This window comes from Meleagris gallopavo (assembly GCF_000146605.3).
Source record: "Meleagris gallopavo isolate NT-WF06-2002-E0010 breed Aviagen turkey brand Nicholas breeding stock chromosome 30 unlocalized genomic scaffold, Turkey_5.1 Chr30_random_7180001957186, whole genome shotgun sequence".
In the NCBI taxonomy this organism is placed as follows: domain Eukaryota; kingdom Metazoa; phylum Chordata; class Aves; order Galliformes; family Phasianidae; genus Meleagris; species Meleagris gallopavo.
Window position 1 is genome coordinate 1 of NW_011100714.1, and position 11,382 is coordinate 11,382.

The window sequence follows — 11,382 nt, forward strand, 5'->3', positions numbered from 1 at the left end:
TAGGACTTGTAACACTGTGTACACTAGGGTTTTCCAATCTCTGTGTAGCTTAGCCGTTCTCTTGGTGTTAGTGTGGCAGCCATGCCAGTTCCACGTTTGTGATTGCTGTATTTCCCTGGTGATTAAACCTTGTGCCATTCTATTCCTGTTAAATCCGTAGAAAATGAGAAAATACTCGACATTTTGGGGGAAACTTGTAAATCTGAGCTCCTTAACGAAGAAACCTCCGAAGCGGAGCAGCCACATGCACAGGAAGCAAGTAACGTGGTGCCAGGCAAGAGGCTAGCAGAGGAAGAGGACGCTCTTGCTGCCGCTCAGTCGGAGGAAGATGCTTTAGATTTGGACAGCAAATCGGCACAAGCTATGGCAAGGAAGGAGGCAAAGCGTTTAGTTGTAGCGAAAGGGGAGACAAGTGAACAGACAATAGAGGAAGAGAAGCTGGACTCTGACTCTGTAGGAGTAGAGAGCGTAAGCGATCAGAGTAGCAAGCGCTGCCAAGGCCTGGAAGCCTCTAGTGGGGAAACAGCGGAGAGAGGCGCAGGTGCGGAAGGCAAAGATAGCAAAGAAGATGCCAAGAAAACAGAAGACAAAGCTAATTCAGAGGAATCCCCCGCTACTAAAGAGTCCTCAGCCAGTGAGGGCGGTGATCAGAAAAAGAGGTTTGTTTTTTCTCCGTTATAGACCAGATGCTATCTTTTGTCACGGGTCGTTAAGTGATGCCAATAAGCCGTTTCCTTCAATTGGCCACCACGCCTGCTGAAATTGTAGCCTATTCCTAAAGAATCGGTTTGATTTCTCCTTGTGCAGAATTGTTGTTGTTGTTTTAAACGCAGAGGGTTTGATTTCTTTCCTTCCTCAACCTTCAAAGGTTGTTTTCTTAAATTACTCTGATTTCTGTCATCTGCAAAACAGCATTAATTGTCATCTTAAGTATCCAAGTCCCATATTTCCAGTCACTCTTCCAAAAATTTGCAGTGGTACCTTTTATTTCAGAACTAATTTGTACTGGTAGGTATAAAATTCTAGTGTACAACCTGAACTTACTTTATCTTATGCTTGGTTGAATAACGTGTTGTTTTGTCTTTAGCTCTGCTGAGGAGGACAAAGATACAAAGCAAGCCTCCAAAGATGAGAAAGGTGGGCTGTTTTCCTTCATGAAATAAAAACGGTATCTGAAAAAAGTTTGTTTTGTGTTAACACTTAATATTTTGTCATTCTTTTCAAAGTGAGTGCAATGTAAGGAGGCCTGTGTGTAGGTGAGAACTCACTTAGGCTATTCAGATGTAGAGCTCTAAAGTTAATTGCTGAAGGCTGCAGTTTATGTTCTGATTTTAAGTGGAAATGTTCTGGAAGCAGTGAAATTGACATTGTGCTGAGAGGTTTAAGCAGGAGGGGAGGAAGTGGAGTTGTTTTCTCACTGTTGTGTTCTTGCTTAAATGGTTGTGGGTTGGTTTTTATGTTATTTATGTTCCCTCAGGCCGTGCTGGCAGTGGTTCTGGCAGGAATCTGTGGGTCAGTGGCCTCTCATCCTCTACAAGAGCAACAGACTTGAAGAATCTCTTCAGCAAGTATGGGAAGGTGCGTGGTGGGGTGCAAGCTGATGTGTTTCATGGGGTGACCTGGAGCTTCTGGTCACTTAGCTTCTGGTTTTTCTAATGACTGGCTGGACCGAGTGTTGAACTCTTCCTGTATTCTATTCAAACTCTGTCTGAAAGTAATAAATCTCATAAATAATGTTGTCTGTGATGGGAGAAAAGGAAAATAGTGGTTTTGGAGGATCTCTGCTTAGCTGCTCTAAAATACAGGCAGTTCAGGATGTGAGCGTAGCACTTACAGAGGGGAGCTCTGCAGGACTACCTGCCCTCCCTCCTGCCTCCCTGGGTGTGACGTGGATGTTTGTGTCACTGCACGCTCACCCATAGGCATCTGGGGATAGAAACTGACAGAGATGTCTCCTAAGAAAAGACAGATGAATTGTATTGTTTTCCTGCTTGCGTATCTTTAAGTCAGCTACCTGCTCAGCACCTTAAAGACCAATTTTGAGCTGTATCATCAAATCAGTCCCACAATTCTGGGCAGCCTGGTCTGGTGGTTGGCGACCCTGCACACAGCAGGGGATTGGAACCAGATGAGCGTCGTGGTCCTTTGCAACCCAGGCCATTCTGTGATCTCTTCCAAGGGTATTTTGTGAAGTCAAGCTTAGTTGAGGCACTTTTAGAAGCCTGTGGGCCCAGCAGTGTGCGTGCCAGGTTAAAACAGAACCCATCTCTGAAACGAGCTTAGCACTGCTGTCTTGGAGTGCCAGTGAAGCGTTGTATGCCAAGAATGTTTCCTCTGCATTAAAGCTGAGTATACACTCTGCTATCACCAGCAAACAGAGCTGCTCACAGGGTTAATTAGAGTTAATTTGCCCTTGTTTCTACAAACACAATGCCTTTTTTTTCCCCCTGCAGGTGGTTGGTGCAAAAGTGGTGACAAACGCTCGCAGTCCCGGCGCGCGCTGCTACGGCTTCGTGACAATGTCCACATCTGAGGAAGCCACCAAGTGCATCAATCACCTGCACAGGACAGAGCTGCACGGGAAGATGATTTCTGTGGAAAAGGTCGGCGGTAGCTCTCACGTGGCAGGATGTTGGAACGAAAGGTGGAATTTTAATGCCTGTGTTTTATTGTTAAAAAAAACGCTTCTTGCTGAAATTCTAGGCCAAAAATGAACCAGCTGGGAAAAAGCCTTCAGACAGAAAGGAAGGCGAAGCACGGAAGGAAAAAGACAGGCACCATTCTGCAGATTCCAAATCTGAGAAGTAAAGTGTTTTGTGTGTTTTGTTTTTTTTTTAATGTGTACTTTCCTGTGTTTAAAGACTGCTCATTTGAAACCCAGCCACATGAGAAAAGGGGACAGGAATTGCAGCGAGTCCTGATTTCTTGCTTGCTGCATCTGGAGTGAGAGTCATACTGGAAGAATAGCCAGAAGTGCATCTTAATAGGCTGTCTGTTACAAAACAGGGAGAGTTTTAGTGTTCTGTAACAAAACACACCAGCTGTGTGAGATAATGTCACAGCAACCAATGTTTTTTAATCAGAATTTTGTCCTCTCATCTGGTTTGGATTCGTTCTGCTCGTTGCTGGTTGGACTAAATGGTCTTAGAATCATTAAGGCTGCAAAGACCACTATGACTGCACTGACAAATCTTCCTGGTAACTTGACAGTTTTCTGATAGACCGAATGATGAGTAAGCAGTGTTCCCATATTTTGTTTTTCACATGCCCTTTTTCTTTTGAAAGAGGCATTTTGCTTTACTCCCTCATAAAGCAACCAGAGATCTGGTAAAGGAGCTGCAGGCTGAACTCCTCACGTCAGATGCACAAGTATTTGTTTCTGAAAGCTTCTCTTGTAGGGGAGCTCAGCCTGAGCCCCTTCTCCCTGTGCCCTGCATGAGCTGAGCTGCAGCGGAGAGGATTTGTGTTTCTAGCTCTCACTCTCCAGATCCTGAGAAGGATCATCTGTAGTTTCTCACTTTCAGGCTGCCTTAGCTCAGTGTTGTTTGCTGCTCTGCAGCACGTGCACAAGTACAGCCTGGCATGCTGTCAGTGCTGGGCAGCATGGAAGTGGTGTTAGGAATGCTTTTTTTCTTTTGACTGGATCAGTAGGAGTGGTTACTGAGCACTTTTCGTCAGGTCTTCTATTAAAGCAAAGTTTGCCTGCAGGTCTGTTGGTGTTAAAAAGGAGGAGAAGGCTGACAAAAAAGACGATGCAAAGAAACCTGAGAAAGATTCAAAGGATGAGAAGGAAGGGAAAGAGAAAGAGGAGCAGAAGGCTGGAGCCTCCGATCGATCCAGGGCGAGCAAATCAGGTGTGTTGACAAATATTCTGCTTTAAGGTGTTGATGCAGTGTGAGCAGCTGTGAAAAAGTTTGTAGTTCAGTAACTTTGGCGAAAGTGTGCGTTCTGCAGACATCAACTTAAATTTGCTTTCTTGTAACCTCCATCTCTGCTAGAGGGTGCTTCACTGAGGTGTTAGGATAGATTCAGTGCCCTTTCCCCCAGCTTGCAGTTTTAAATCATGGATACGTTCTTGCACAAGTCATCAAGAGCCCTGGTAAAATAATATCCTGATGGCTTAAAATTCTTTCAGAAGTTTTGAACATCTGGAGTATTATTTATTCTTGTGTGCCTTTGCTTTCTAGCAAGTCGAGGAGCTGAGAGGACAGTAGTGATGGATAAATCTAAAGGAGAACCCGTTATTAGTGTGAAAACATCTGCTTCCAAAGAGAGGGTAAGCACGACTTCGAGGACACTTCTCTGTAAAAGCAGGTGTGAATAACCTTACCTGTGTGATGGCTGCAGGGTTTTTTGCCTCGGGTGTGGGGAGCAGTTGAACTTTAGCAATGTTTTAGGAAGCATTAAGGAGTTAATTGTGCTGTGAAGGAAAATGCTGGTGCCTCACCTCGCAGTCGCTGCTGCTGGAGCTGAGGAAGTAGAAATGTAATTTGACAGTGGTGTTAAGATGATCCATTTCGAGTGTGGTGCCCGGTGACCTTTGCAGCGCTGTATCATTTACCACCAGCACAAGGCAGGTCATGTGCCTCTAATATTTATATGCACTGACACTCAGCAGGAGTTCTAGCCAAATTCTGGGTGCTTCTCCCTGACTTCTGTGTGTAATTCCCATGTGGTTCACCTCCGGGAGGGCGGGAGTGTTCCGAGTCGAAACAAAGTGGGTGTTTTGCTTGGGAGTTGTGGCTGGAAGCGTTCAGCTAAACGTATTGCTTTGATTTAACTCAGAGCACAAAGAGCCAGGACCGCAAATCTGAAAGCAAAGAGAAGCAGGACATTTTATCATTCGATAAAATCAAAGAGCAGCGCGAGCGCGAGCGGCAGCGGCAGAGGGAGCGTGAGATCAGGGAGACGGAGCGGCGCCGGTGAGTGCTGGGGCTCTGCTCTGTGTGTCCTCAGCTCTGCTTCAGAGTGGGTTCTGTGTGGGCCTTTCCACGTTTGTAGCTCAGGTTGCCGTGATACCGAGCTGTTGTGCAGAGTTGTGAAGGTTTTTTTGTACCAAAATCCATCATCTCTAAGCTTGTGCCTCTGAGGAAGCTGTTGTGGGCAATCGATTCTCTGGGCACCCCCAGTGTTCTGCTGAGGCAGAATTGAATGCTCCTAATGTTTGTGTTCTGCCTGAAAGTTTTGAAATATCTCCTAAATACTTCGGTTCTCAGAGCTCTGTGTTAGGACACTTTGTGCTCTACCAAAACTTTCTCAGCCTGACTCAGAGTAGGTGCTGCCTTACTGATGTAGGATGCTTAACTCCCCTTGGGCTCCTGTCAAACAGCTTTGGTTTGGTTTGGTTGAGAAGAGAGAATTTATATTTAATCATATAGTGAGAAGAACGTATCTTCTGTTTTGAAAGGTGAACTAATAGAAGCACCCAAAGCAAGCAATAAAGCCTTGATCTGAGATAATTGACTGGAAAACAAATGTCTTGTTTTCAATTAGAGAGAGAGAAAGGCGAGAACGAGAGCAGCGCCTTCAGGCCATGCACGAGCGGGATGAAAGGCAGAGGCTGCAGAGGGAGAGGGAGAGACTCGAATTTCAAAGGCAGCGTCTGGACAGAGAGCGCTTGGAGAGGGAGAGATTGGAGAGGGAAAGGATGCACATCGAGCAGGAGAGGAGGAGAGAGCAGGAACGCATCCAGAGGGAGAGGGAGGAGCTGCGGCGTCAGCAGGAACAGCTGCGCTACGAGCAGGAGCGGCGGTCAGCAATGAGGAGGCCTTATGATGATGGCAGGTAACTGCAATGGGATACCAGGATCTGGCCACTGTTCTGGAGGACGCAAAAAAACAGTGTCAGGCTGTGCTGGAGGAGGTTTGGGTTGGAAATGAAGCAGAATTTCTTCATGGAGGGAGTGGTCAGGTGTTGGGAGTCCCCATCCCTGCGGGTATTTAGGACGTGTGGGAATGGCGGGGGGGGACGTGGCTCAGTGATGCACCCATTAGGTTATGCTGATGGTTGAACTTCATCTTGAAGATCTTCTCCAACTTTGGATGGTTCTGGGAATCTAAACTGTAAAGCAGGGGTGCCAGCAGGAGGTGCTTGTTCTCATGTCTGCCCCTGCTGAGGGTCTGCTTTTTGTGGTGGTGTTGCAGCCAACTCCGGTCCTGAGGCTTTAATTACAAATCATAAACAACTCTTAAAATGATGGGATTGCTTGTGGGTTGACCTCAAGGTCTCGCTCAAGAGATGAAGAAAGAAACTCTGTACGAGGTTGGTTTCCTTTCTTGCAGGCGGGATGATCCATACTGGCCAGAGGCGAAGCGGATGGCGCTGGATGACAGATACCACTCTGAGTTTGTGCGCCAGGACCGCTTCCATGACTTCGACCACAGGGATCGTGGCCGGTACCAGGATCATTCCCTGGACAGGTCAGCACAAGGCAGAGGTTCTTCTTCCCTGAAGGAAACTCAGTGTCTTTCTGCTTTACTCGTGGCTTGAGCAGTGCTGACAACAAACAAAGGAGCCTCGTGCTTTTCTTGCATCTGATCTCATGCACACTTGAGTCCTGTGCCTGCACCACTCAGTGTGTATCACAGGTCTGCTGTGCCGAGGGCACTCCTACACTTCTCGAGGTGTACGGATGTCTGACTTGTGAATCCAAGTGAATTCATCCGAGATGTACCAATTTCCTATTGCTGTAACGCTTTCCCTACTCCTTCACAGCCTAGCTTACACTGACTTTAACTCCACAGTCTGCAGAAGTGCTCTGCACAGCTGTGGGCACTTTGGGTTGCTCTCTGAGGAGCTGTGGGTGGAGCTGTGCCACTTTAGCTTGTAACTCATTTCTATGCTGGTAGGTTCACTCTGTTCCTCCTTGGCTCCAGGTCTGGCCTTGTCCTGCTGACCATGACTCAGTGTCACCCGAATTACTCCTTGCTATAAGTCTCACTTTGGTCTCTTCGTATGAAATCAAAACTCATTTCAGTATGTTACAGCTGAACAGGTGCTGGGTTCTCGGACTTACAGCCTTCCAAATACAAAAGTGCTGCTTACGGATTATGACTGTTGGTGTAACTGAAACTTCCTTTCTTTCCAGAAGAGAAGGTTCAAGAGGAATGCCAGACAGAGATGGGCAGGTGGGTCGCATCCACATCATGGCTTCATTTTACACAAATTCCAAAGCAGAAGCAGCACAGTTTTACCTGTTCTTAAACGGAACTGCTGCTGGGATTAAGGCATGCGTTCATCAGTGAGTCCTGAGTGCTGGGAGCTGTGCTGGCTGCTCTGGCCATAAGGTGACGTGTGGTGACAGATTCCTGACTCAAAACCCTGGGTCTGTGATGTGGCAGCACTGTGGGGGTTCCCTTCTCTAACACTCACCAGGATGGTGTGTAGAAAGAAAAAAAAAGTCTGCCCTCAGCTACAGGTGGTGCTGTGAAACCAAACCGGTGCTGTGAAACCAAACCGGTGCTGTGAAACCAAACCGAACTGCAGAAGGCGCAGCAGTGCAGCCAGCAAAGCGTGGCACAGCTGCTGCTTTATTTTCTGGAGCTGAATGCCACAGCAGGCTGTGAGGAGCTGCAGTGTTGCCGTTAGGGAAGGAACGGGGCCGAGCTGACGCTGTGACTGTCCTGCTTGCCTTGCAGCATTACCCCGATGAGCGGCACGGCCCCGAGCGGCACGCGCGGGAATCCCGCGACGGTTGGGGCGGTTATGGGTCCGAGCGGAGGATGAACGAAGGGAGAGGGATTCCCCCACCAACCCGGTTAGTGCTCAGCACACGAGGGAAGCGTTGTGTTGGTGCTTCGTTCTCACGGCGGGTAAACCTTCCGAGGGCGCTGGTAGGAGCGCGGCGTGAGTCCTTTGTCCTCGTGGTTCCTTTGAGCCTCTCTCATCTGGATGCACGAGGAATTTAGGGGTGAAGAAGGGCTTTCCGTAAGCAGCTTCCCTTTGACTGATGAGGCTCAGTGCTGTTAGGTGCCTCGGGGGCACCCAGAGTAGCACTCATAGTTAGAACTCGGGATTGAGCAGGTGGAGGTAATGGGGGGAGCTGAGACGTGCTGGTGGTTTCTCTGCAAGTCAGCAGCCAGGCTGGATGTGTCCCAGGTGCGGAGTGCAGGCACACCGACAGGGGAGCAGTGGTTGGTTGGTTGTTCCACATCTAATCCACTCTGTTGTACGCCAAGCACGTGGGTCTCTCTGCAAGTGATGCCTCCTGTGCTGACACACCGATAAGGGACGCACCTAGAAGATTTTCTTTTATTTTTTTAAGAGATGGACGTGACTGGGGAGATCATGGTCGAAAGTTAGAGGGGCATCAAGATCGTTCATGGCAGGGCAGTGTGGCTGGAGGAATGATGGGACGGGATCATGAGAGATGGCAAGGTACACTTGCTGCTTCCCAGTGTGATCGTGGTCTTTCTATCAATTACTGCTGCTGAACTTCTGGTGGTAATTAAAGCCTACAGACCTTAACAGCGTTACTGAGAAAGCAAATCAAACTGGGGACGATCTGGCTTTTCTGGTAGGACAACACAAAGGCCTTTTCTCCTCCCCCCACCGTTTTTTTTCTCTTGTTTTGTGCTCAGGTGGTGATCGAGGCACGCCTGGTCAGCAGGGACCAGGCCATGCGATGCACCGCGGTGGGATGGCAGGGTAAGGAGCTGTCACCCCCTTACCAACAGCAGGCCTGAATCAAAGCAAAGCGCCCAAAGTGCAGAGCCATGCTTTCAGATTCAACTCAAGTATGGATTTGCAAGTAGGAGGGGGAAAAAAAAAAACACCAAACCCAAACAGAATCAGATGTTGTGAGATGTGCGGCCACCTCTTGCTTCTCCTCCCGTTCCCAACCTGTCTGCTCTCCTTTGTAGGCGTGGAGGATTCACACAGGGCCCAAACCACAGCCAGGTGGCACCGAGTGCTGCAGTGCAGGGGGGGTTTGCAGGCCAGGAGCGGGGACACAGAGCGACCGAGCCGCGCTTCGCCCGCCGCTACTGAGAGCGCTTTAATACACAGATCTATAGACATAAATATATATTTTTTAATACAAAATGACAATGGTGGTGAGTTTTATTAAGCAACTTGAATTTGTGATGACAAAAAAGCAAGACTGCTGCCACATCGTAGCCAAATGCTCTATCAGTTCAGCTGATTGGTTTCCTTTCTTTGTTATGAACGTGTTCTTGGTCGGCATTGAAGTTTCTGTTAGTGAAACATTCCATTTTTCCAGAACAATAAAAGCAGTTGATGGTGAACAAACGCTTCCTTCTTCCCGTGGTCTTTGTCAGCGTGGGTGTGGAACCAAGAGAAGTTCTGCTTGCAGCTCTGAGCTCTGGGACAGAGGGACGCGTGCACGTCTGTGTGTGTGTGAAGGAGGTGAGACAGGTTTCCTCATTTATTTCTCCGTGCTTTGTTACACGATAGAAGCGTTGGGCCCCCAGGAGCCCCCCACTGCCCTGCCCTGTGCCCCCAGCTGCTGACTCTGGTCCTTCCGTCGGCTTCCCAGGCGCAGCAGGCGATGCTGCATCCCTGCAGTGCTGCTCGCAGCCCCTGCTCCCCATTGCAGCTCCTGCTCAGCTGCTGTGCCTCAGCAGGCCGTAGATCTGCTCCAGGATGTGGGCAAAGCTCTGGTCCTTGGGGCTGCGAGAGGCCAGGGAGCCCTGCAGGGAGGAACGCGGCTCTGCTCGCTGGGCTCACCCTATGCACTCTGCTTTGCTCTGCACCAGGGTGGAGTAAAACCCAATTAACAGCTCGTGGGAGGAGTGGGGTGGGTAGAGCTGAGCTCGCAGAAAGCACGCTGCCCACCTTCAGCTTATCCAGGTAGGTCTGGTCCTGGCTCCACAGCTCCTGGAACTTCACCAGGTCCGGGGCTCCTTTGTAGAACTCCACCAGCAGTGTCTGGGGATGGGGGCAGGGGGCTGCACTGGGGCTGAGTGCTCCTTCCCCGGACCCCCAGAGCAACAAGGATAGAGGAGAGATTGTCCCCAAGGGGGGGACAATGCGGGGCAGGGACACAGCCCTTGTTTGGGGGTGAGAGGGTGGTGACACTGGAACGGGTTGCCCAAGGAGGCTGTGGATGCCCCATCCCTGCAGGCATTCAAGGCCAGGCAGAATGTGGCTCTGGGCTGCTGGTTGGTGACCTGCACACAGCAGGGGGTTGGAACTGGATGAGCATCGTGGGCCTTTGCAACCCAGGCCATTCTGTGATTCAGTGACTATGACAGCTCCTGCCCCACGCTCACCATCTCCTGCAGGACGTCGTTGGTGAGGAAGCCATCCTGGATGTAAGCCACCTCCACATCCATGGGGATGCCATAGTCGTTGGGCCGTTGCTGGATGAGAGGGGAGTGGGGTCACTTATGGGGTCACTTATGGGGTCACTTATGGGGTCACTTATGGGGTCACCTATCCGGCACTGCACTGGGACGCCCCTGAGGAGGCGATGGGAGCCGCTCACCTCAGGCGGTGGCATCACCCAGAAGGGCGCAATCTTGGACTCCACACCAGGGTTACCAGCATAGTACGGCCCTGGGAGGAGAGATGGGGCTGATGTGGGGGGGCTGCGGCCCTGTACCCCCCCCAGGGCTGGGTGCTTACCACAGATGAGGGCCAGGCAGGGCTGGAAGCCGTTGCCACTGCCCTGCAGTTTGAGCTGGTAATCCATCTGCGCGTCGATGTCGTGCAGGGAGGGCAGCGCGGGGCCGAAGGGGTGGCTGTGATACCAACCCACCAAGGACAGCCCCCGCAGGAACAGGCTCTGGCAGATCTGGGATGTGCGGATAACGTCAGACCCCCCCCACGTCACCAGAGGTGTGGGGGGCACCCGGGGGGGCGATGGGGCCTTGCATTACCTCCTCCTCCACGGCACCCGCAGCCTCAGCATCGCCCAGGCGGCTCCGGCACGGGAATGCGCGCAGCACCGTCAGCACTGCGGGGACGTGGGGGTGGGTGGCTGTGCCAGGGGCTGTTCCCCCCTGTCCCCCATTGCCTACGCTGCGTGTTGGTGTCCCAGCGGCCCCCCAGATAGCCCACAACTTCACTGCGCGTCAGGTGGCTGTGGAAATCCTAAAGGAAAGAGGAATGCGCCGAGGGAATCCTAAAGGGATCCTAAAATCCCGAGAGGGGAGGGGACGCACCAGCAGCAGGAGGACGTTGCTGGAGATGGCCACGTTGAAGGGCTGGAACTTGTTAATGGCAGCAAAGGACGTCACCTCCACCAGGGTCTGTGGGTTCCTGTAAGAGACACAGCCCCGCTCCCCCCGGCCCTCCCCACCCCGAGGGCTGACCGAGGTGATGGTGGGGGTCCCTACCTGGCTGCGTCGCGTGTGCCCAGCATGCAGTAGCGGACGGGCGCCCGGGCTTTGCTCTCCGGCCTCTTCCCCGGGGGGGTGG

At 50.8% G+C, this 11,382-nt stretch overlaps 2 protein-coding genes across 2 annotated transcripts; one reads left to right on the plus strand and one right to left on the minus strand.

The window, feature by feature from the left end:
* Positions 1 to 129: 129 nt before the first annotated feature.
* Positions 130 to 9,249, plus strand: LOC100540564 (scaffold attachment factor B2-like; the record flags this gene model as incomplete). The annotated part of the gene is made up of 15 exons (XM_010726482.3): positions 130 to 659; positions 1,088 to 1,137; positions 1,478 to 1,578; positions 2,454 to 2,603; positions 2,704 to 2,804; positions 3,709 to 3,854; positions 4,188 to 4,276; positions 4,786 to 4,922; positions 5,494 to 5,784; positions 6,282 to 6,419; positions 7,088 to 7,127; positions 7,638 to 7,756; positions 8,264 to 8,376; positions 8,580 to 8,646; positions 8,862 to 9,249. Coding segments are annotated over 15 exons (2,199 nt in total), but the record flags the coding sequence as incomplete, so codon positions are not given.
* Positions 9,250 to 9,352: 103 nt separating this feature from the next.
* On the minus strand, positions 9,353 to 11,376 carry MPND (MPN domain containing). The gene is made up of 9 exons (XM_010726483.2): positions 11,301 to 11,376; positions 11,127 to 11,223; positions 10,983 to 11,055; positions 10,842 to 10,918; positions 10,588 to 10,756; positions 10,448 to 10,518; positions 10,233 to 10,322; positions 9,796 to 9,888; positions 9,353 to 9,650 (listed from the first exon to the last, which is right to left on the minus strand). The coding sequence occupies exons 1-9, from the start codon at positions 11,324 to 11,326 to the stop codon at positions 9,564 to 9,566; spliced, it is 783 nt and encodes a 260-aa protein (XP_010724785.2). The 5' UTR covers positions 11,327 to 11,376; the 3' UTR covers positions 9,353 to 9,563.
* Positions 11,377 to 11,382: the final 6 nt, after the last annotated feature.